This window comes from Haematobia irritans, chromosome 3, assembly GCF_050003625.1.
Source record: "Haematobia irritans isolate KBUSLIRL chromosome 3, ASM5000362v1, whole genome shotgun sequence".
In the NCBI taxonomy this organism is placed as follows: domain Eukaryota; kingdom Metazoa; phylum Arthropoda; class Insecta; order Diptera; family Muscidae; genus Haematobia; species Haematobia irritans.
This window is the reverse complement of record NC_134399.1, coordinates 173808364-173835959: the sequence shown is the minus strand read 5'-3', so window position 1 is coordinate 173835959 and position 27596 is coordinate 173808364. Positions and strand designations below refer to the sequence as shown.

Below are 27596 nucleotides of genomic sequence, written 5' to 3'. Positions count from 1 at the left end.
ATATATATATATATATATATATATATATATATATATATATATATATATATATATATATATATATATATATATATATATATATATATATATATATATATATATATATATATATATATATATATATATATATATATATATATATATATATATATATATATATATATATATATATATATATATATATATATATATATATATATATATATATATATATATATATATATATATATATATATATATATATATATATATATATATATATATATATATATATATATATATATATATATATATATATATATATATATATATATATATATATATATATATATATATATATATATATATATATATATATATATATATATATATATATATATATATATATATATATATATATATATATATATATATATATATATATATATATATATATATATATATATATATATATATATATATATATATATATATATATATATATATATATATATATATGCTGCCTTCCAATGCATCACTTGCAGAGGGCTTGTCTGTAAAGACATGGAAATTAACATAGCCCAACATAAAGTAGTATAATGGCTGCCAACTGACCGGTCCCGAATATGAACGGTCCCGAATATGAACTCGTCTCTCAATAACTCCATTCTTATGCGAGCTATGTCACATGCTGCATCGTCCTTTAGAAACTACATGTCATTCAAGTCAAGCTTTTAAATTTTGGGCTAAAAATTTTGGATATCACCTCAGCTCACAGTTAAGTTATGATTCGCATCATCTTTTAAGAAGTACAACCCAATGATGCCACCATATCATAACCTGTACCAAACTGAGACATTTTTTGCAAAGATTTTGGCTGATCTAAATTAAAAAATCGACAATTCTGCAATTGAGCCAAAAATGAGCTTCCTCGCTGAACACAATTTTCCGCAGGCCGTCCACGCACAATGGCCGTACAATGTGCGGTATGAAAATGGCCCCAGGAAAATTAGCCCAGAACATAAATAAAACAGGGCCACAAATATGGGACGATGCTTCATACTGAATATGAGCCCTAAGAAAATGTAAAGTTAAATTATGGTGCGCTACCCATATTTGGAAAAAAGTGTATAACAGTTTGGCTGATAAGTCCCCGGTCTGACACATAGATGACGTCGCTAGTATTAAATGCATATTATTTTTATATAAAGGGTGATTCTTTTGAGGTTAGGATTTTCATGCATTAGTATTTGACAGATCACGTGGGATTTCAGACATGGTGTCAAAGAGAAAGATGCTCAGTATGCTTTGACATTTCATCATGAATAGACTTACTAACGAGCCACAACGTCGAATTGTCAGTGAATGGGCCCTAGAAAAGTTGGCAGAAAATCCGCTTTTTTATCGACAAATTTTGTTCAGCGATGAGGCTCATTTCTGGTTGAATGGCTACGTAAATAAGCAAAATTGCCGCATTTGGAGTGAAGAGCAACCAGAAGCCGTTCAAGAACTGCCCATGCATCCCGAAAAATGCACTGTTTGGTGTGGTTTGTACGCTGGTGGAATCATTGGACCGTATTTTTTCAAAGATGCTGTTGGACGCAACGTTACGGTGAATGGCGATCGCTATCGTTCGATGCTAACAAACTTTTTGTTGCTAAAAATGGAAGAACTGAACTTGGTTGACATGTGGTTTCAACAAGATGGCGCTACATGCTACACAGCTCGCGATTCTATGGCCATTTTGAGGGAAAACTTCGGAGAACAATTCATCTCAAGAAATGGACCGGTAAGTTGGCCACCAAGATCATGCGATTTGACGCCTTTAGACTATTTTTTGTGGGGCTACGTCAAGTCTAAAGTCTACAGAAATAAGCCAGCAACTATTCCAGCTTTGGAAGACAACATTTCCGAAGAAATTCGGGTTATTCAGGCCGAAATGCTCGAAAAAGTTGCCCAAAATTGGTCTTTCCGAATGGACCACCTAAGACGCAGCCGCGGTCAACATTTAAATGAAATTATCTTCAAAAAGTAAATGTCATGGACCAATCTAACGTTTCAAATAAAGAACCGATGAGATTTTGCAAATTTTATGCGTTTTTTTTTTTTTAAAAAGTTATCAAGCTCTTAACACATCACCCTTTAGTACCAACCTTCAAATGATTCGTATCAAAATTTGACGTCTGTAAGTCAATTAGTTTGTGAGATACAGCGTCTTTTGTGAAGCAACTTTTGTTATTGTGAAAAAAAATGGAAAAAAAGGATTTTCGTGTTTTGATAAAATACTGTTTTCTGAAGAGAAAAAATACGGCGTGGTGAAATGATCACGGAGGACGGTGAACGCAGAGGACGCCCGAAAGAGGTGGTTACCGACGAAAACATCAACAAAAAATCCACAAAATGATTTTGAATGGCCGTAAAATGAAATTGATCGAGATAGCAGAGGCCTTAAAGATATCAAAGGAACGGGTTGGTCATATCATTCATCAATATTTGGATATGCGGAAGCTCTGTGCAAAATGGGTGCCGCGCGAGCCTGCATTTGACCAAAAACAACAACGTGTTGATGATTCTGAGCGGTGTTTGCAGCTGTTAACTCGTAATACACCCGAGTTTTTCCGTCGATATTTGACAATGGATGAAACATAGCTCCATCACTACACTCCTGAGTCCAATCGACAGTCGGCTGAGTGGACAGCGACCGGTGAACCGTCTCCGAAGCGTGAAAAGACCCAAAAGTCCGCTGGCAAAGTAATGGCCTCTGTTTTTTGGGATGCGCATGGAATAGTTTTTATCGATTATCTTGAGAAGGGAAAAACCATCAACAGTGACTATTATATGGCGTTATTGGAGCGGTTGAAGGTCGAAATCGCGGCAAAACGACCCCTTATGAAGAAGAAAAAAGTGTTGTTCCACCAAGACAACGCACCGTGCCACAATTCATTGCGAACGATGGCAAACATTCATGAATTGGGCTTCGAATTGCTTCCCCACCCACCGTATTCTCCAGATCTGGCCCCCAGCGACTTTTTCTTGTTCTCAGACCTCAAAAGGATGCTCGCAGGGAAAAAATTTGGCTGCAATGAAGAGGTGATCGCCGAAACTGAGGCCTATTTTGAGGCAAAACCGAAGGAGTACTACCAAAATGGTATCAAAAAATTGGAAGGTCGTTATAATCATTATACCGCTCTTGAAGGGAACTATGTTGAATAATAAAAACGAATTTTGACAAACAAAAATGTGTTTTTCTTTGTTAGACCGGGGACTTATCAGCCAACCTGTTATACAAAGCTTGCATGGTCCTACCACAGATTGATTTTCTGTTTCGTAGAATACGCCTATGCAACCATGGGATCCGTAACGGTAACTCGAAGACCTGTATAAAGTCCTTTCGTCTGAAACTGTTAATATCTAAGGTAGCCAGTAAGACAAAGGCTTGCGTGATAATTCCTTTGTCGAGCGACTTTGAATGTTAACACAGTAGTTCACTCGGGTCACCGCATTGTCTACTTAAGAGTGCTCCCGTGCCCCCTATTATCTGCTTTAATAATTGCATATTCTACCAGACGGTAAGCCGGCGGCCTAATTTCTTAGTGGACATTATCTCTAAACACAAAATTTTTTTTCTGATTCAATCACGAAATTAATTGATCCAATTAATTTTTAATTGAAATGTCTTCAATCACAGAAATGATAGTATCAATTAAAAAATTAATTGAAGGTCAATTAAAAAGTTAATTGATCCAATTAAAAAATTAATTGATACTATTATTTTTGTGATTGATTTTTGTTTCAATTAAAAAATTTGTTGAATCAATTAAATTTTTAATTGAATATTTTTTAAAACTCAATTAAAATTTTAATTGGAAAAATGTTCGTGAAATTTTTTTGTGTGCATTAAACATTTATTATATACCCCTAGTACTAATTCCTAGCGTTTACCAGTTATCTCCAATTTTATTTCTATAGAAAATTGCTGTAGCATGGACAGAAAATGATTATAAGTAAATCGTTTATTTAAATTATACCCAGAACTAATTTTAATACAACCCAATACCATAATGGGATTTGGTATAAATTTATGATATTATTCAATAGCATACATAAATAATTTATCTAGCCTATCTCTCAAAAATTTCAATTTGCTTGTACTATGGCGCTTCAGTAATTGAAAAATATGTGGCCTACATTGGCTAGAGTAATTTATTTCTGTACATAAATGGTTTGGAAATTTTCTAAAATATTTATATGTATCATTAATAATTTTAATAATATAAATTAGTCCATAATTACTAGAAAATATCAAATTTATCATCGTTATTACATTCTACAATGACCATGACAAAAGTTGTTGAGAATCCTTGTGAATACCACAAATTTAATGGATAACGATGTGGTGTAGTTTGGCCTCTATGTCGTGGTACACTGGTCAGATATGCGAATTTTATTGTTAGAGCTTTTGTAAAATGAAAATTCTGCGAAAAATAGGAGTGCAACAAATACTGTTACAAGTTTTTGTTTTACCACATTATTGGTTGTCGTACAGTTTTCCCTAAATTATGGTCTGATAGCGATGAGTATTGCAAGCAGCTCCTTTACCATTTTTACCAAAGGGGGAGTAACCCCAAAAAACATAAAACATTGTATTCCGTAAAATTTTTTGCCGTCCTACTCCATTTAGGTTTTGGAGCTAAGTTTCGTGAAGCTCATATTCATAATGCCGCAAAAATAAATATTTTCATTTTTCAACTTTAAATGTTATTAAATGTTACTGTACTGAGTATTTTAAATAAAATTGGAATTAATAGTATTTTATTCTATGATTTAAATGCTGTTAAAAAAAAATAGTATGTATCCACATTGTGTATGCTTCTTATCTAGAAATTCAATCTTCATAACATTAATTATAAATCTCATAGAGTAAAATATAATGTTACACCACTCTCCCTTTGAGAATATTGAACATTTTTTGTTCTCTTAATTTAAATATTAAACGACATTGCATATTTTTTTATGCACATAACTATTATCAGTGTTTAACATGTCCTTTTAGCATAATAACGTGCTAAAAGGATTTCCATGAAAAATGTGACATAATAACAACGTTAAAATGTAATTAAGGTAAACGAAATCTGATTATCTTTTTCATGATTGAAATGTTTTTAATGAAACTTAAAATATGGGTAAAAAAATATTAAACGAACTCTTTTATTTAAATGAATTTAAATTTAAACTGGTTGGCTGATAAGTCCCCGGTCTAACAAAGAAAAACACATTTTTTGTCAAAATTCGTTTTTATTATTCAACATAGTTCCCCTCAAGAGCGATACAATGATTATAGCGACCTTCCAATTTTTTGATACCATTTTGGTAGTACTCCTTCGGTTTTGCCTCAAAATTGGCCTCAGTTTCGGCGATCACCTCTTCATTGCAGCCAAATTTTTTTCCTGCGAGCATCGTTTTGAGGTCTGAGAACAAGAAAAAGTCGCTAGGGCCAGATCTAGAGAATACGGTGGGTGGGGAAGTAATTCGAATCCCAATTCATGAATTTCTGCCATCGTTCTCAATGAATTGTGGCACGGTGCGTTGTCTTGGTGGAACAATACTTTTTTCTTCTTCATATGGGACCGTTTTGCCGCGATTTCGACCTTCAAACGCTCCAATAACGCCATATAATAGTCACTGTTGATGGTTTTTCCCTTCTCAAGATAATCGATAAAAATTATTCCATGCGCATCCCAAAAAACAGAGGCCATTACTTTGCCAACGGACTTTTGGGTCTTTCCACGCTTTGGAGACGGTTCACCGGTCGCTGTCCACTCAGCCGACTGTCGATTGGACTCAGGAGTGTAGTGATGGAGTCATGTTTCATCCATTGTCAGATATCGACGGAAAAACTCGGGTGTATTACGAGTTAACAGCTGCAAACACCGCTCTGAATCATCAACACGTTGTTGTTTTTGGTCAAATGTGAGCTCTCGCGCAGCGTTGCCAATTTAGCTCTTTTCCCGCTAGATTTGGCTTTTTTTGAAGACGTTTTTTTTCTGGCTTTTTTTCATGACCCTTTTAGCTTTTTTTGGCTTTTTTTATTTTCGACATGTTCCTATTGAAATGTGGATAAAACTTCGTTTTTATCTAAGTCTTGCTGCCAGAATAAGGGTTTCCACATATTTCAAAGCTCAATTGAAGCCTTAATAATTATTCCAGCCATTATGCGGGCATTTCTGCAGCAAATACACCTTGTTGTAAAGTTTTTTTCTCGTATTCATAAAAGTTATCGTAAACTTTAAATCTACTATTACCATACAAATTCCTTATATAAACTGTCAGTAAATTATTAGGAATAGTAGCATTTGACTCGTTTATCCTTTTTATGTTATTATAATACGTATTCTAAAGTTATTATGATATTACTAAATTAAAAAAATAGATGTCAATTGCTTTGTACACTGAAAAAATATTGTCGTTAGCACGTTTTTAAAGCACTGTGATAGCTCATGCAGAAAAATCTGAAAAAACGAATAAATTAAAATTTGACTCGGAATCAATACCAAAATCATTAGTGTACAAAATCTTTGGAACCGAACATAGAAATAATTAAGGAAATAAAGTTTTGAATGTGGTATTATTTTTTAACATCAAAAAAATGCAATCTAAAACAAATCTGCTATTTATTCATGGAATGGATTTACATTAACGAAAATTGGACAACAATAGATTTGTATGGGAAATTTTCGAATAACGAATTTATCATTAATTCAGTTAAAACGAAATATATTGATATTTTCTAATGCAGCTCTATGTGATATTGGACTTGTTGATGATTAACCAGCTGATAATTGCAAGTTTACGGGGAAAAAAGTTTTTACTAGGAAATATAAATGAAGGACTTCCAGTAAAAATTTGTGATTGTCAAAATGTATCGAGTACGCAAACAGAGCTAATATGACTTAGATTTTCTTACAGTCTCACAGAAATGGAACAAAATGAACACAATTAAAACAACATGCATTTTAAGTGAAATAAAGCCTTTAAGTTTGTTAAATTTCAATCAAAAATGTGACTTTTGATACAAAAAAAATTAAGCTTTTTTTCTAGCTATTTTTTAACATTTTTTAGCTTTTTTTGGCTAGTTTTTTGTACAAATCTAGCGGTTTTTGGTGAAACAATTCTGGCAACTCTGCTCTCGCGGCACCCATTTTGCACAGAGCTTCCCCATATCCAAATATTGATGAATGATATGACCAACACGTTCCTTTGATATCTTTAAGGCCTCTGCTATCTCGATCAACTTCATTTAACGGTCATTCAAAATCATTTTGTGTTTTTTTTTTTTTTTTGATGTTTTCGTCGGTAATCACCTCTTTCGGGCGTCCACTGCGTTCACCCTCCTCCGTGCTCATTTCACCACGCTTGAATTTTGCATACCAATCAATTATTGTTGATTTCCCTGGGGCAGAGTCCGGAAACTCATTATAAAGCCAAGTTTTTGCTTCCACCGTATTTTTTCCCTTCAGAAAACAGTACTTTATCAAAACACGAAATTCCTTTTTTCCATTTTTTTTACAATAACAAAAGTTGTTTCACAAAAGACGCTCTATCTCACAAACTAATTGACTTACAGACGTCAAATTTTGACACGAATCATTTGAAGGTTGGTACTATATAAAAATAATATGCATTTAATGCTAGAGACGCCATCTATGTGTCAGACCAGGGACTTATCAGCCAACCTGTTATATATATTCTGGGTCGTGGTGAAATTCTGAGTCGATCTGAGCATGTCCGTCTGTCCGTCCGTCTGTTGAAATCACGCTAACTTCGGAACGAATCAAGCTATCGACTTGAAACTTGGCACAAGTAGTTGTTATTGATGTAGGTCGGATGGTATTGCAAATGGGCCATATTGGTCCACTTTTACGTATAGCCCCCATATAAACGGACCCCCAAATTTGGCTTGCGAATCCTCTAAGAGAAGCAAATTTCATCCGATCCGTCTGAAATTTGGTACATTGTGTTATTATATGGTCTCTAACAACCATGCAAAAATTGGTCAACATCGGTCCATAATTATATATAGCACCCATATAAACCGATCCTCCGATTTGGCTTGCGGAGCCTCTAAGAGAAGCAAATTTCATCCGATCCGGCTGAAATTTGGTACATGGTGTACGTATACGGTCTCTAATGACCATGCAAAAATTGGTCAACATCGGTCCATAATTATATATAGCCCCCATATAAACCGATCACCATATTTGACCTCGGGAGCCTCTTGGAGGGCCAAAATTCATCTGATTCAGTTCAAATTTGGTACGTGGTGTTAATATATGGCCTCAAACACACGTGCATAATTATATATAGGCCCCATATAAACCGATCACGAGATTTGACTTCCGGAGCCTCTTGGAAGACCAAAATTCATCTGATTCAGTTCAAATTTGGTACGTGGTGTTAATATATGGCCTCAAACACCCGTGCAAAAATTGTCGAAATCGGTCCATAACTATATATAGGCCCCATATAAACCAATCACCAGATTTGACCTCCGGAGCCCCTTGGAAGAGCAAAATTGAGCCGATTCGTTTGAAATTTGATACGTGATGTTAGTATACTATATCCAATTGGTTCATATCAGTCCATAATTATACATAGCTACCATATAAACCGATCCCCCTCCGGTGCCTTATGCAAAATTCATCCGATCTGGTTGAAATTTGGTACGTGGTGGTAGTATATGATATTTAACAACCATGCCAAAAGTGGTCCATATTAGTCCATTATCATATATAGCCCCCATATAAACCGATCCCGAGATTTGGGTTTGGAGCCTCTTGGAGGAGCAAATTTCATCCGAGTCAGTTGAAATTTGGTACATTGTGCTGGTATATGACCGTTAACAACCATGCCTAACTAGGTCCATATCGGTCTATAGTTATATATAGCCCTCAAATAAATCGATCCCCAATCACACAAAAATTGGTCCATATCAAGTTCATAATTGTATATAGCCCTCACATAAGCGACCCCCATATTTCAGTTCTGGCTCTCTATGTATCGTGCGAAAAGTCCATGTCGATTCATAATTATTTGTAGACTTATATACCATGTATGGACTAACTTTTTGTCTAATATATACCACGTATGGACTAACTCACAATTTAGAAAACGATGTTAAGAAGTTTTAAGATACCACAACCCAAGTACTTCGATTGTGGATGACATTCTTTCGTAGAAGTTTCTACGCAATCCATGATGGAGGGTACATAAGATGCAGCTTGGCCGAACTTACGGCCGTATATACCCAGCAAAAAAAGCGTCGCCAAAAAAGTAGTGAAAATGTTCTTTTTGGATCCGGAAGTGGTGCAAAATTGGCGCAGAAGTCATGAATTTAACATGGGCTTGTCATAGGACGGATGTCCACCATTTTAACCGCCGTTGCACTGAATTTGCATCACTTCTTAGGGTGTGATGCCAATTCAGTGTTTTGGATGTGAATTAAGAAATTTTGTGATATTTTCACAAAAAAATAATTTTTAGATTTTTTTATGAGTTCTAATGCATTCTTATGCTTGTTTGCAACGTTTGACATCAAATATTTTCAAAAATTCTCAATTTTACTAGAATGAATTTGGAATTTTTTTTCGGCAAAATTTAAATAATTTTTACCATTTTATTAATTCTTAATCTATTTTTAACCTGTTTGCATCAAAAAATTTTAAATTTTCCATTAAAAATATGAAAAAAGCGAGTTATAAAAAAAATGGACTCAAATGAACTTCCTGTGCAGCTAAAATAAACAACTTCTTTGGGAGGACATTTTTGGAAGTGCTTTTAAAGTTGTGCCTTTAGAAGAACTTCCAAATTTTTTTGCTGGGTACTTGTTCTACTGTATGTTTCTAGTAAATGGACATTCATACAAAAACTATAGCTGATACTTTTTTGGGTTTTTTTATGTCACACTTGAAGGATGTCACACTTTGAAGGATATTTTAGGCCAAATAACGCTTATTTTCGTGAGGCTATTTGGTCACAATTCAAGAATCAAGTTTTCAGAACAAGCTCATATAGCTCTTGAAGTAATTGAGGTAGGTTTTAAAAATGGCAATTTTAGTTCTACGTGCTATTAGTACTAGTAAAAATAGAAGAAAAATTAAAGTTTTTAACATTAGGTTTATTTCGGTAGTGAAAGGGTTAATTGAAAACAAGTATATACCGCCGTAAGTTCGGCCAGGCCGAAGCTTATGTACCCTCCATCATGGATTGCGTATAAACTTTTTCTAAACACTGCCATCCAGAATCGAATTACTTAAGTTGCGGTAACGCTTGCCAATGGCAAGGTATCTTAAAACCTCTTAACACCATCTTCTAAATTGTATGTAAGCCCATACGTGGTACATATTAAATCAAAAAGATCGATCCAATACGTATATATTTCAGTTTGACAAAGTAGACATAAAATTTTTACAAAATTTTCTACAGAAATAAAATTTTAACAAAATTTTCTATAGAAATAAAATTTTCACAAAATTATCTATAGAAATCAAAATTTTGACAAAATTTTCTATAGAAATAAAATCTTGGTAGATTATTTTTGGCTCGAGTGGCAACCATGATTATGAACCGAATAAAATTTGAACAAAATTTTCTATAGAAATAAAATTTTGACAAAATTTTCTATAGAAATAAAATTCTGACAATGATGAAAATTTTATTATGAACCGAATAAAATTTTAACAAAATTTTCTCTAGAAATAAAATTTTGACAAAATTTCCTATAGAAATAAAATTTTGGTAGATTATTTTTGGCTCTAGTGGCAACCATGATTATGAACTGATATGGACCAATTTTTGTGTGATTGGACCAATTTTGGTATGGTTGTTAGCGACCATATACTAACACCATGTTCCAAATTACAACCGGATTGGATGAAATTTGCTTCTCTTGGAGACTTCGCAAGCCAAATCTGGGGATCGGTTTATATGGGGGCTATATATAATTATGAACCGATGTGGACCAATTTTTGCATGGTTGTTAGAGACCATATACCAATATCATGTACCAAATTTTAGGCGGATCGGATGAAATTTGCTTCTCTTTGAGGCTCCGCAACCCAAATCTGGGGATCGGTTTATATGGGCGCTATATATAATTATGGATCGATGTGGACCAATTTTTGCACGGTTGTTAGAGACAATATACCAATACCATGTACCAAATTTCAGCCGGATCGGATGAAATTTGCTTCTCTTTGAGGGTTCGCAAGCCAAAGCTGGAGATCGGTTTATATGGGGTCTATATATAATTATGGACCGATGTGGACCAATTTGTGCATGGTTGTTAGAGACCATATACCAACATCATGTACCAAATTTCAGCTGGATCGGATGAAATTTGCTTCTCTTTGAGGCTTCGCAAGCCAAATCTGGGGATCGGTTTATATGGGGGCTATATATAATTAAGGACCGATATGGACCAATTTTTGCATGGTTGTTAAAGACCATATACCAATATCATGTACCAAATTTCAGCCGGATCGGATGAAATTTTCTTCTCTTTGAGGCTCGGCAAGCCAAATCTGGGGATCGGTTTATATGGGCGCTATATATAATTATGGACCGATGTGAACCAATTTTTGCACGGTTGTTAGAGACCATATACCAACACCACGTACCAAATTTCAGCCAGATCGGATGAAATTTGCTTCTCTTTTAGGTTCCGCAAGCCAAATCTGGGGATAGGTTTATATGGGGGCTATATATAATTATGGACCGATGTGGACCAATTTTTGCATGGTTGTTAGAGACCATATACCAACACCATATACCAAATTTCAGCCGGAGCGGATTAAATATGCTTCTGTTAGAGGCTCCACAAGCCAAATCTGAGGGTCCCTTTATATGGGGGCTATACGTAAAAGTGGACCGATATGGCCCATTTTCAATACCATCCGACCTACATCGATAACAACTACTTGTGCCAAGTTTCAAGTCGATAGCTTGTTTCGTTCGGAAGTTAGCGTGATTTCAACAGACGGACGGACGGACGGACGGACGGACGGACATGCTTAGATCGACTCAGAATTTCACCACGACCCAGAATATATATACTTTATGGGGTCTTAGATCAATATTTCGATGTGTTACAAACGGAATGACAAAGTTAATATACCCCCATCCTATGATGGAGGGTATAAAAATGTGAGGTTATTCTACAAGGAGTAAATACGGAATGACAGCATATATTTGTTTCATAATTAATATACTTTTGTGAATTCAAATGTATAAAAGGAAATGAAAATATAAATCATATATAGCTGTAAGTAAAATAAAAGAATGATAATAGAAATATTTTCTGCACTATCACCTCTAATACAAAAGATATAATATAACAATAGAGAAATAAATGTTACAAAATTTTTAGGATGATGCTGTAGATACAAAAACCAAAGGAAATGACTAAAAATGATTTATGATATCTTTCAATGGAGAAGAGTAGAACCTTAGAACCCAGAACTGCTATATAACTAAAGTGCCCACATGAAATATTCATATTCAAGTTGTATAGTTTTCAATTTATTGGATAATTTTGTTTTTAGTCAATATCATTTTATGGAAATGGAAACTATTCCATAACTTCTACCTTTGCAAAATATTCAATTGAAAAATGGTGTTTTGCTAGTTTTAGTTAACCTAACACTCAACAAACAATATTCAATAACTCCAACATTCCATTAAAATAATTCAAAAAATTCAATGCAATGGGGATATATTTGGTACGTAGCTAAAATAAATCCTAGATTGTGTGGATTTTCATCTACAAAGTTTAAATTTATCTCCATATTTTCGTGAGAGAGAGAGACAGAGAGAGATAGGAAGAGAAATAGATAGACATCGTATGAATTCATACATAAATGATGTACATGAATTTTACTTGGCTTGGTTTAAAAGGCTAAAACTTTTCTAATGATTTTTGCATCAGTTGGACATAACTTGCAACTTTCCAGCTTTAGTTTTCAACATAATTTGAGTATTCTGTTTGTCGAATGAATTAATCTATTTGTGTATGTGTGTGTGTGTGCATCATGTGTGTGCATCAATGTGGCTAGGGGTAACATATGCAAATATTGCATGTTCAGTGGTGTAGAGTATTTTGGTTTGTTCTGTGGCTTTAATTTGGGGACAAGTCCTGGCAATGTTGATGGTTTATGGTGTTAAAAATCTGTATGATGTGTTGATATTCCCTCTGCTTTAGTATAAATGAATAAAGAGGGGTAGGTGGACGATTTATGCAAAACTAAACAGTTTGCCACTTTTTTTTATTTCGATTTGCCAATGAATTTAATGAGTTAGGGGAGTAAGAGCTGTGGTCTAAATTTTGGGGACTCTGAAATAACACATTAAAAATACATTGGGCTAAAGGTGAGTATTGTTGGTAGAAAACAAACATGAAATTAAATTTGGCTTTTTTAAACCATATAGCAAAGTTTGCTATACGGGCGGAGAGAATAAAAACACAAGAGAACGAGGGAGTTGCCATAATAAGATTTTAAGACTTTTCATGGCCAAAGCAAAACGAATACCGTTCATGAAATCGTGAACGCCCGTGGACGAAATTGTGAACATTCCATTTTGATTTTTTGTGAACGTTTCCGTTTCATTTTGTCACCGTCCGTTCACGACTATGGAACGTAATTTTTTCTATTAGTGTAACAAATGTTCTTTTTTATAAATGTTTTCATTCCATTACATTTTTTTGGCAGACAATTTGAAATTATAACTGCCGATGCCTTTTAAAACAATATATCAAAACAGCGCTTCGACCGCAACGTCGGTAATACCAAAGCTGCAGGCATTGTGCGAAATCTATACGGTGGACATTTGTTGTTTTTGTAGATGAGACATTTTCGTCATTTTTATTCTCTCTGAGAAGGGTAGTAACCACGGTTGCCACAGTTGGTAGATTAGGTTCGGTTAGGTTAGGTGGCAGCCCGATATATCAGGCTCACTTAGACCATTCAGTCCATTGTGGTACCACATTGGTAAACTTCTTTCGTATCACTGAGTGCTGCCCGATTCAATGTTAAGCTCAATGACAAGGGACTTCCTTTTTATAGCCGAGTCCGAACGGCGTTCCACATTGCAGTGGAACCACTTAGAGAAGCTTTGAAACCCTCAGAAATGTCACCAGCATTACTGAGGTGTGATAATCCACAGCTGAAAAACTTTTTGGTGTTCGGTCGAAGCAGAATCGAACCCACGACCTTGTGTATGCACGGCGGACATGCTAACCATTGCACCACGATGGCTCCCAAGTTGGCCCCACAGTTGGTATAATTCTACCAAAAATGTTAGATTTTTTAATGTTTGTTAGATTGCTGTGATTCTTGATGTATTGGTAGATTTTGCAAATAGAATTTAGGCAAAATTCTCCATCGAAATAAGAGTTTGACAAAATTTTCCATAGAAATACAATTACTACAAAATTTTCTGTAGAAATAAAATACAGTCGCTGCTCTGTTCAACGAATAACCTATTTAGCGAACGTCCAAAATCTTAACATTGAGTATTCTAAATAACAAACCGATGAACATAATTTACGTTCAATTTTACGAAAAAGAAAATAAACAATAAATACGACTTCACTGAGTTTAGTTGAATTTGAGGATGAAGACTCTGTGGAACACTACCTCGCTAACTTCACTCCATTAAAAAGATATAGAGCCCACCATATCGGCGAAGAATTACGAGACCCCGGGAAAGGTCTCTAATTTGAAATGGGGACTGGAAACAAAATTGGGAATTCCTGGAATGAAATATTTACGATTGAAAGAAGAAGTTAGGGCGCACAGCAAGTAGAAATGTATAGCGGCCGCCATGGACGGGAAATTTGAATCCCCATTTCAACCGGACCTCTATTCAATATAGTTCAAAAAAATAATAGCAATATATCAATGTCACTATTTTAAAAAATGTTATGTTTAATAACATACTTCAATTTTACCAAAATAATCATGAATTTCTTCTCTTATGGAAAAAACTACAATTTTCAATAAAAGTTAACGTTTAAAATTTCTGTTCGATTTAACGAATTTTTCTACATAACGAAAGAGTCTGACAATATATCGTTCGTAAAACCGAGTTTCGACTGTATTGACAAAATTTTCCATAGAAATAAAATTTTGAAAAAATTGTACATAAAAATAAAATTTTGAAAAATGATCCATAGAAATACAATGTTGGTAAAATTTTTCTATGAAAATAAAATAACGACAAAATTTTTTATAAAATTTTCAAATAAAATGGTGACAAAATTTCTATAGAAATAAAATCTTGAAAAAATTGTCTATAGAAAACAATTTTGGAAAACCTTTCTATAAAAATAAAATTGTTACAAAATTTTATATAGAAATAAAATATTGACAAAATTGTCTATAGAAATAAAATTTTTTCAAAATTTTCCATTGAAATAAATTTTTGACACAATTTTCTACAGAAATAATATTTTCTATAGAAATAAAATTTTGACAAAATTTTCTATAGAAATAAAATTTTGACAAAATTTTCTAAAGAAATAAAATTTTGACAAAATTTTCTATAGAAATAACACTTTGAAAAAATTGTCTATGGAAATACAAATTTGACAAAATTTTCTATAGAAATAAAATTTTGACAAAATTTTCTATAGAAATAAAATTTTGACAAAATTTTCTATAGAAATAAAATTTTGACAAAATTTTCTATAGAAATAAAATGTTGACAAAATTTTATATAGAAATAAAATTTTGACAAAATTTTCTATAGAAATAAAATATTGTCAAAACTTTCCATTGAAATAAATTTTTGACAAAATTTTCTATAGAAATAAAGTTTTGACAAAATTTTATATATAAATAAAATGTTGACAAAATTTTCTATAGAAATACAATTGTGACAAAATCTCCTATAGAAATCTCCCATAGAAATACAATTTTGACAAAATCTCCTATAGAAATAAAATTTTGAGAAAATTTTCTATAGAAATAAAATTTTGAAAAAATTTTCTAAAGAAATAAAATTTTGATAAAAGTTTCTGTAGGAATAAAATTTTGAGAAAATTTTCCATTGAAATAAAATTTTGTCAAAACTTTCCATTGAAATAAATTTTTGACAAAATTTTCTGTAGAAATAAAGTTTTGACAAAATTTTATATATAAATAAAATGTTGACAAAATTTTCTATAGAAATACAATTTTGACAAAATCTCCTATAGAAATAAAATTTTGAAAAAATTGTTATAGAAATAAAATTTTGACAAAATTTTCTAAAGAAATAAAATTTTGAAACAATTTTCTAAAGAAATAAAAAAATTTTCTAAAGATAGAAATAATTTTCTATAGAAATAAAATTTTGACAAAATTTTCAATAGAAATAAAGTTTTGACAACATTTCCTATAAAAATAAAATTTTGAAAACATTTTCTATAGAAATAAATTTTTGACAAAATTTTCTATAGAAAAAAAATTTTGACAAAATTTTCTATAGAAATAAAATGTTGACAAAATTTTCTATAGAAATAAAACTTTGACAACATTTTCTATAGAAATAAATTTTTGACAAAATTTTCTATAGAAATAAAATTTTGAAAAAATTTTCTATAGAAATAAAATTTTGACAAAATTTTCTATATAAATAAAATTTTGACGAAATTTATTATATTCTAGGTAAAGGAAGGAGAGAGAGGTAGATCGCGGCAAAATATAATAGTGGATATATAGAATTTTTAGTACAGTAGAATAAAAAATAAATGGAAAGACATGATTTGCTCGATATAGAAAAAAAATTTTGACAAAATTTTCTATAGAAATAAAATGTTGACAAAATTTTCTATAGAAATAAAACTTTGACAAAATTTTCTATAGAAATAATTTTTTTTTCAAAATTTTCCATTGAAATAAATTTTTGACAAAATTTTCTATAGAAATAAAATTTTGAAAAAATTTTCTATAGAAATAAAATTTTGACAAAATTTTCTATATAAATAAAATTTTGACGAAATTTATTATATTCTAGGTGAAGGTAGAACGCGGCAAAATATAATAGTGGATATATAGAATTTTTAGTACAGTAGAATAAAAAATAAATGGAAAGACATGATTTGCTCGAGATTTAGAAAATACACAGAATGAGTTTTTTTTTTATCAAATAAAGGGTGATTCTTTTGAGGTTAGGATTTTCATGCATTAGTATTTGACAGATCACGTGGGATTTCAGACATGGTGTCAAAGAGAAAGATGCTCAGTATGCTTTGACATTTCATCATGAATAGACTTACTAACGAGCAACGCTTGCAAATCATTGAATTTTATTACCAAAATCAGTGTTCGGTTCGAAATGTGTTTATCGACAAATTTTGTTCAGCGATGAGGCTCATTTCTGGTTGAACGGCTACGTAAATAAGCAAAATTGCCGCATTTGGAGTGAAGAGCAACCAGAAGCCGTTCAAGAACTGCCCATGCATCCCGAAAAATGCACTGTTTGGTGTGGTTTGTACGCTGGTGGAATCATTGGACCGTATTTTTTCAAAGATGCTGTTGGACGCAACGTTACGGTGAATGGCGATCGCTATCGTTCGATGCTAACAAACTTTTTGTTGCCAAAAATGGAAGAACTGAACTTGGTTGACATGTGGTTTCAACAAGATGGCGCTACATGCCACACAGCTCGCGATTCTATGGCCATTTTGAGAGAAAACTTCGGAGAACAATTCATCTCAAGAAATGGACCGGTAAGTTGGCCACCAAGATCATGCGATTTGACGCCTTTAGACTATTTTTTGTGGGGCTACGTCAAGTCTAAAGTCTACAGAAATAAGCCAGCAACTATTCCAGCTTTGGAAGACAACATTTCCGAAGAAATTCGGGCTATTCCGGCCGAAATGCTCGAAAAAGTTGCCCAAAATTGGACTTTCCGAATGGACCACCTAAGACGCAGCCGCGGTCAACATTTAAATGAAATTATCTTCAAAAAGTAAATGTCATGGACCAATCTAACGTTTCAAATAAAGAACCGATGAGATTTTGCAAATTTTATGCGTTTTTTTTTTTAAAGTTATCAAGCTCTTAACAAATCACCCTTTAGGAATATTCTTCTGTGGATAAAAAAACTTGAAATAGATCAATAATTTTTTGTGAAGTAAAATATAGTTACATTTGTTTTATAAACTTTTGCTGACTTTTTGATACTGGTGATATCATGTCACCATTTTTTACTCAAATTTTCTAAAATAAATCTACATATACAGTAGTTCGTAATTTTTTGTTTTACAAAGTTTGTTTGTAAGATTTTTTGCGCTTTTTCCATCGATCGTCTAATTATCAATAAATAAAATACAAAAATTTAAAAATAAAAAATCTACATTTTCTTTAGCAGTGGGTATCCTTTTTGGGAATCATACCAATATTATGAGTTCGCTGATAAATGTCACAATCTTTTCCACTTCAGTAAGTCGGGTTTTTAGCGAAAGACAATTAAAAAAGGTAATTAAATTTCATGGTATGACAGCATAAATATTTCATATGCTCTTCAGCTTATGTTGCAATAAAAAGAAAATCCTCGAAAATATTTGCTACATTATCTGAGCTACTACAAATTGCAAATTCCTGCAACAAAAAAAACACACATCCCTATCCTAAACACCGGAAGGGACATAACAAAATACTTTAATTTATGTTGGTTAATAAAACCTGCAACAAAAAGAAACCAAACTATAACATATGAAATGCATATGGCTTAAACTTTTATACAAAAAAAAAACAAAATGATTCTATTGTGTTTTGTCTTTTATGAATTTTGTTACTGTAAGATACTCGAAATGATCCAATAAAAACCCAAAACACATAAGCTCATAAATGTGAATGTATGTGCTTGTGTGTATGTGGAATATGTTTTTGGAATAAAAGCTGAATCATAAAATGGTGTCTTGTAGAGAAAGAGAGTAAACAATCGAATATCGTAAGAACGAAAAATGTAATACACTTAGAGAAATGTATGCGAGATAAATTTCTCTACTATAGTAATATAAAAGAAAATAATATTAGGATGAAAAATTTTGACAAAATATCTACCGCCATTCTATGTCATTGAATCGGGTATATACGGTCATAAGTTCGGCCAGGCCGAAGCTTATGTACCCTCCACCATGGATTGCGTAGAAACTTCTTCTAAACACTGCCATCCATAATCGAATTACTTGGGTTGCGGTAAGGCTTGCCGATGGAAAGGTATCTTATGCTAAAACCTCCTAAAGTTATGACAAAATTTTCTATACAAATGAAATTTTAACAAAATTTTCTATAGAAAATAAATTTTGACAACATTTTCTATAGAAATAAAATGTTGGTAGATTATTTTTGACTCGAGTGGCAACCATGATTATGAGCCGATATGGACCAATTTTTGTGTGATTGGGGATCGGCTATATATATCTATAGACCGCTGTGGACCAATTTTGGTATGGTTGTAACCGGCCATATACTAACACCACGTTCCAAATTTGAACCGGATCGGATGTTAGAGACTATATACTAACACCATGTTCCAAATTTCAACCGGATGAAATTTGCTTCTGCTTAGAGGCTCCGCAAGCCAAATCTGGCGATCGGTTTATATGGGGGCTATATATAATTATGAACCTATGTGGACCAATTTTTGCATGGATGTTAGAGACCATATACTAACACCACGTTCCACATTTGAACCGGATCGGATGAATTTTGCTCCTCCAAGAGGTTCCAGAGGTCAAATCTGGAGAACAGTTTATGTGGGGGCTATATATAATGATAGACGGATATGGACCAATTCTGTCACGGTTGTTAGAGATTATATACTTACACCATGTTCCAAATTTCAACCGGATCGGATGAAATTTGCTTGTATTAGAGGCTCCGCAAGCCATCGGTTTATATGGGGGCTATATATAATTATGAACCGATGTGGACCAATTTTTGCATGGTTGTTGGAGACCATATACCAACATCATGCACCAAATTTCAGCCGGATCGGATGAAATTTGTTTCTCTCTGAGCCTCCGCAAACCAAATCTGGCGATCGGTTTATATGGGGGCTATATATAATTAAGAACCGATGTAGACCAATTTTTGCACGCTTGTTACAGACCATATACCAACATCATGCACCAAATTTCAGCTGGATTGGATGAAATTTGATTCTCTTTGATGCTCCGCAAGCCAAATCTGCGGGTCCGTTTAAATGGGGGCTATACGTAAAAGTGGACCGATATGGCCCATTTGCAATACCATCTGACCTACTTCAATAACAACTACTTATGCCAAGTTTCAAGTAGATAGCTTGTTTAGTTGGGAAGTTAGCGTGATTTCAACAGGCGGACGGACGAACATGCTCAGATCGATTCAGAATTTCACCACGACCCAGAATATATATACTTTATGGGGTCTTAGAGCAATATTTCGATGTGTTACAAACGGAATGACAAAGTTAATAGACCCCCCATCCTATGATGGAGGGTATAATAAAAAAATTACTTATTGGCAAAATATTACAAAAATTTTTAATTCATATTCAAAACACTGAATTCGAATCCCACATTAAGAAGTGATGCAACGGCTATTGAAATGGTTGCCATCCGTCCTATGACAAGCCCATGTTAAATTCGTCGCTTCTGCGCCAAATTTGCACCACTTCCGGATCCAAAAAGAAATTTTTCACTACTTTTTTGGCGACGCTTTTTTTGCCAGGGCGTTATTTCGAGAAACCGTATTACATATTTTTTCTGTGTACATGTAGCAGTGATAGTGACATGTAACATCACACATTCGAGGATATAGTGTGTGGGAATGTACTCACGCCATATGTGCCTCCAAGCAACAGTAGTTGTAGTAATCCACGAATTGAAATATAAATAATTCAAAAGCATGTATAACTGCTACCACTATCATATGTACTCCATGCAATAATTGTCCTGTGCAAAGCAAAAGGATTTAATTCCATGAATACAAAGGACAGTTTCGTATGAAAGGCAGAAAAATTGCTGCAAAATCCAGGGACAGAAATTGGATTCTTCAAAAAAGCGCAATTTGCTGGAACATTGGGAAAACCAAATGAGACTGAAGGTAGCATATAAAACACATATCGTGGGAATTTATTTCCTTATTCAAGTCCTTGGGGGTAGTGACCCACAAGCAGCAGTAAGCAAAAAAAAAACAATAAAAAAAACCATTGCTAAGCTTAGTTCTAGAAATGAAAGGAAATTAAAGAAAAGTGGATTATCACCTAAACGCTTTGCTTGTGGGAGTCAATAAAAGAGAGATAACAAAGAGAGTTTTTTTATATCAAAGATATTTCTTCTCCTATATAGTACTTGTGTGAATAATCTTCCATACACTCACAGAAGGTAGTAAAAATTTTTTTCGAGTATTAAATAAAATATGAATGGACCAACACATACTCGTATACATACAAAAACAAACACTCATATATAATTCTTACAGAATTACATCCCACCCGAGTATAATAAATTGTAAAATTCTTATCCGTAAAACGAAGAAAACAAAAACGTAATGGCAAAAAGCATATAACTGCAGAACTAACATAAAAATCCCGTAATGTCACATAAACTTACCGAGCCTTTGCGTCCTGGAAAACTAAAAAATACATCAGGACCATTACGATGAGGCATTTGTCTTAAAACATTTAACAGCTTTGCTGAATGACGTGGCCATTTGCCATTTACAGCTTTCATTGTGCCGAAAAGTAATTTTAGCTCTTTCACTGTGATACTGTAACTGGCCAAGACTCCCAGCATTTCGATAAGAAGATCTGCAATGAAAGCGAAAAAAGAAAATGAACAGATGAGATATAAAAACACCATCAGCAGAGGTAGAGATGAGGAGTGTTGTGTGCGTGTGTGTGTATTGTAAAAAGCGTCTGGTAATAAACTAAAATAAAATTAATTTAAAGCAAATATCCAATATAAAAGAAGAGAAAAACTGTTTACCATAATGAGTCTTGGGGGGGATGGATGAAATATGCAAATATAGATTTTAATTATATTCTAATTTGTAAACAATTATCTAAAGCATAATTTTAGGCGATTTGGTCTGCTGACCATGAACAAATGTTTATCTAAAATTTTCTTTTTGTTCTCTTTAAAATGCTAATTTGTATTTTAATTATAACAAGGTGTGTTCTTCAAGAGGGTAGGGGAAAAAGGTTACATCCCAACACTGAAAGAAGTGGTTTATCCGAGCCAAAGAAGCGGAGAATTGAAGTAAGGATACTTTTAAATCACAACTTTCTTTTAGATTCAAGTTTTTAATCTATACGTTTTTTCTGCTGTTTTCTTCATGTCCTATCAGCATCTTTCAAAACTTATTAATACAATTCAGGTTTTCCAAGTTCCGACTGAAAATCGAGTAGCATTTCTGCTAAGTTTAAAGTAAAAACATTATTTTCCATTTTGGAACTTTTTTTTTAGCTTTATAGTCAAGTTAGAAAAATCTACACATTTAAAGATTATAAAAGCCAAATTGATTTTTGCCACACAAAATTTCCTTTCATGTAAAGATATCCGTTCTCAAGTCAAATCACTTAACTATAATAACAAAATAACTTTAAAGAGTTTATTTACCCTTGGACAAGGAAAAAATTAATATCAGAGATATCCTACACTGAAAAAAATATTGTCGTGAGGTCAAAGAATTCATGTCTTTAAAATATGAATGCAAATTTTGCTTAGTATTGAAGCCACATTTCTCACGGAAAATACTGTGAGTCACAAAAAATAGCGTGACTCACGAAAAATGTCGTGACTCACGAATAATTTTATTAGTAATTTATGTTACCTTAGCGACGTGTCTTAAAACATGAGTATGATTAAAATCGAGAGCGTTATTGAACTCCTAACATCCCAGGTGTCACTAAATATGTAAATGAATTTAACTCGTAGGCCTTTTATGTCCGTGGGAGGGATTATTTTCGTGAGCGTGTTTTTCCGAACGCACACTCACGACGTTGCCATCAGCGTGACTCACGACACGCGTGAGTCACGAAGATTTTCGTGACTTCAACAACTCTTACGAGAATCGGGAGGAATTGAGTATATATACAAAAATTTAAAATACTTTTGGCAATTTATCTCTCCATGGCGTTGAGGCTTTGCTCTCTCCGTCTATCCATTCTCATCTCTACAGAGAATCACTCCCCTAGCCATACAACAATTCCTTTGAATTAGTCATTGAAGTAAAGAAAATTTTCATTTAGCAAAGCCATCAAGCGATCATTGAAACTTCCGGCTTTGGATATAATGATGACAGCATCAAACATCAGTTAGTCATGTGCATGAGTTCATTATGCAGTCAACACGTGCACAATTAATAAAACCTAATGAGCACACAATCAACACAAGGATATGACGGCTAACTATTAAGCGGGAAAGAAGTGCCATAACTACTCGTACGTACGAGTATGTACGCTGGGAGAGAATCCAACTGTATCGCGCACACACACAAACAGGCACACTTAGAGCCACATTTACCATCGACCAAAGGACTTACCGTGTAATGAGAATACAAAAGACATAAGAATCCTTGAAATGAATATTATTTTCGTGTTGTGAGTGCTAGCTTCTAGCTTTCTTTTTGTTGAAACCGATTCGCTTGAGAGATTGTAAAGGTTAATTAGCTTTTTCATGTATAATAAGTTCTATCCCAAGGATATATCGTACAGATGAATGGGTGTGCATAACCAAATACGTAGTTGTAAGGGGGTTCAAAAAAGGTGTTGAAGACAGAGTTTCAAGAAATTGATTTCCAACAAATTTCCGTTTAGGAAGACCAATGTATGAACGTGAAACATTTTGTTAAAATAAGAATATCATAATAATGGACTAAAAAGGGTAAAGGGCTTTAAAGTAACTGATGTATCATAGTTATACCTCTATCATCTATAGGAGGGGGCTATAACTAGGTTAGCTTAGGTATATGGAACTGCCCGTTATTAAAAAAGCCTGTTCTTGGTAGACAATTGTACACTACCACAATGGGATCGGTACGAGTCGAACTAAACATGAACGAGGTGTCACGGTATGTGTGACACTATATAGACATACTTTAGTACACTCAGAAATGTCATATGCATTATATAGAAGAAATACATCTATTTGTCGGTTTTTCATCCAAAATCCAAGATCATGTAGTGACAGAGGTCGGATTGAACGTCAGCGAGATAGCTGAGGTAAAAGGTTATTCAAAACGTCACTTGTCTGATATTCTGAACATTTTGGACATAGAAAAGCTAATCGTTGGCTATTTGTTGAAGATTGAACAGTTGCATGGCTTTGCTAACATAAATTAAATACAAAAAAAAATTTAAGATTGAAAAAAAACTGGCCAAGCTTAGTGAAGAAACCAGTGCTACTTAAAACAGAGCAACACGATTTATCTACTATAGAAAATTTTCATTGCCATTTTCACCAATTTCTGATGTGAGATGGCAACACTGTTTTTTAAAACCACAAAAAATATGACCAAAGAAGAATAACAAAGCAGAAATTATGATATGAGTAGGCGGAAAATTATAATAAAATCGATTAATAAATGCCCATAATAACGTAATTTTCCATGCTAAAAGAACCTCCTATTCTGTCAAATTTCATGAAGATCGATAACAACGATGGACGGACAGCCAGGGCTAGATCGATTCAACGGGTGATTCTGAATTGATCCATATTAACAATTTGAACTCAAGAACAACTAGTTGTGGTCATCAGATTCTCAAACAACACAATTTTATTATACTCTAACACACATAGGGCTTGGCTTTATTATCGAAAGCCGGAGTCGTAAACATTTTGCTCGACTCCAACTCCGGATACTCTAAATTTTTTAAAAAACTTCACATTTTTGTAACTAATCAAGTTTTTACGCAAATTAGTTTCCATTGCGTTATTCATTAGATCAATGTACGGTATGACTGTAAATGAAACCCAATTTCCAATTACGGAGATCATTCCATCGATCCATTTTAATGCCCACCACCATGACAATTTATTTGAAATATTTCAATCGATTTTATTTTAAGATCATATACCTATATACATATGTCGAATATTGAAAGAAAATTTTTTCAAAAATGTATTTCTATAGAATTTTTTTTCAAAATTTTATTTCTATAGAAATTTTTTTCAAAATTTTATTTCTAAAGAAAATTTTATCAAAATTTTATTTCTATAGAAAATTTTTTTCAAAATTTTATTTCTATAGAAATTTTTATCAAAATTTTATTTCTAAAGAAAATTTTATCAAAATTTTATTTCTATAGAAAATTTTTTTAAAAATTTTATTTCTATAAACATTTTTTTCAAAATTTTATTTCTATAGAAATTTTTTTTCAAAATTTTATTTATATAGAAATTTTTATCAAAATTTTATTTCTATAGAAATTTTTATCAAAATTTTATTTCTAAAGAAAATTTTATCAAAATTTTATTTTTATAGAATTTTTTTTTTCAAAGTTTTATTTCTATAGAATTTTTTTTCAAAATTTTATTTCTAAAGAAAATTTTATCAAAATTTTATTTCTAAAGAAAATTTTATCAAAATTTTATTTCTATAGAAAATTTTGCCAACATTTTATTTCTAAAGAAAATTTTATCAAAATTGTATTTTTATAGAAAATTTTGTCAAAATTTTATTTCTATTTCTATAGAAAACTTTGTCAAAATTGTATTTCTATTGAAAATTTTGTCAACATTTTATTTTTAAAGACAATTTTATCAAAATTTTATTTCTATAGAAAATTTTGTCAAAATTTTATTTCTAAAGACACTTTTATCAAAATTTTATTTCTATAGAAAATTTTGTCAAAATTTTATTTCTATAGAAAGTTTTTTCAAAATTTTATTTCTATAGAAAATTTTGTCAAAATTTTAGTTCTGTAGAAAGTTTTTTTAAAATTTTTTCTTTAGAAAATTTTGTCAAAATTTTATTTCTATAGAAAATTTTGCAAAATTTTATTTCTAAAATTTGATTTCTATAGAAAAGCTTGCAAAGTTTGATTTCTATAGAAAATTTTGTCAAGGTTTTATTTCTATAAAAAAAAATGTCAAAATTTTATTTCTATGGAAAATTTTGCAAACTTTTATTTCTATAGATAATTTTCTCAAAATTTTATTTTGCAAAATTTGTTTAATATAGAAAATTTTGCAAAATTTTATTTCTATATAGAATATTGCAAAAATTTTATTTCTATAGAAAGTTGTGTTAAAATTTTATGTCTATGGAAAATTTTGTCAAAAATTTTATTTCTATAAAAAAAAATTTGTCAAAATTTTATTTCTATAGATATATTGGCCAAAATTTTATTTCTACAGAAAATTTTCTAAAAATTTTATTTCTATATCAAATTTTCTCAAAATTTTAAATATTAGAGATTTTATTGAAATGTAGATATAAATACTAAGTTGTGCAGAGTATATTGTAGTCCGCCGTCCAACTTCAGGCTTTCTTTATTTGTTTTTTACTAAAATTGTGTTTAAAATTAAATAGATTTAAATGTTAAGTACATAGATTTTGTTCAAGTGTGTACAATTTTGTCTAAATCGGTTCAGATTTCGAACTACAAATTAGTGGTGTTAAAATGAGATTTAGTTATATTACCCGGAGTCGGAGTCGAGGCTGATGAAAAATACTGGAGTCGGAGTCGAAGTCGAGTAAAATTGACTCGACTCCACGGCCCTGATTTGAACATCAACTCAAATAGATAACAACGACGGATAGACCGGCGGGCTAGATCGATTCTGGCGGTACATATGTTCACTTGAAATTTAAATATTTATCACCAGCATAATATTTTTTTATCAAAATCATAATTTTGTTGTACATAAAAATATTTTATTCTAAACCCACAGCTTCAAATCATATTCAATTCGTTCTTAGTTTATTTAAATTCTACAGAATTTACCTTAACCTTAAATTCAATTTAAATTATGTTCAGTTCATCTGAACAATATTGTAGATCTGTACACAAGTAAATAAATAAATAAAAGATAAATGAAACTCCGGGCTCTTATAAAGTATTTCTTTAATGTCAAATAAACTCGGATTTATGATTACCCAGCAAAAAAAAAAATATCTTTTATTTGCTTTTAAAGAAAAATTTTTAGCGCCAAAAAAGAAAACTGCGTTTGTCTAACTTTCGTTCCTTAGAAGATAAATCTTTTCTTTTAGTGTAAGTATTTAAATTATCCGATGCTAGCGTTTAGTGTTTTTTTTTTTGTTTTTAAATAATCTACAAAAATGAAAGCCTTCTTTGAGAGCTATTAAAAAACACCACATGTATTACTGCATACTTTTAGGGGGGAATAGTAACACAAGAAAATGATTGCATATACTCGTATGATAAAACAAAAAGCCAAATAAGCCAAACTACTGCAAAATCTTACTTGAAGAACATTAAAGTCCAATCTGTTCTCATCACACTTTAGTGAAGTTCCCCGCTCTAGCTCCCCTTCTCCTGTTTTTCGAGGTAGTGGACGTGTGAATAAAAATGTGCAAAAAGAAGAAAAAACGCAGCACTCACAAAAATCACATTTCTTCTTC

At 32.2% G+C, this 27596-nt stretch overlaps 1 protein-coding gene across 8 annotated transcripts in view; it reads right to left on the bottom strand.

Moving 5' to 3' along the window:
* rg (A kinase anchor protein rugose) overlaps positions 1-27596 on the bottom strand; it is a 373937-nt gene that overhangs the window by 139337 nt on the left and 207004 nt on the right. For all 8 annotated transcript variants that reach the window (XM_075298736.1, XM_075298738.1, XM_075298737.1 and 5 more), the window contains exon 4: positions 21620-21816. In XM_075298736.1, coding sequence (XP_075154851.1) covers positions 21620-21816 — 197 coding nt within the window. The remainder of the gene's footprint in view (positions 1-21619; positions 21817-27596) is intronic.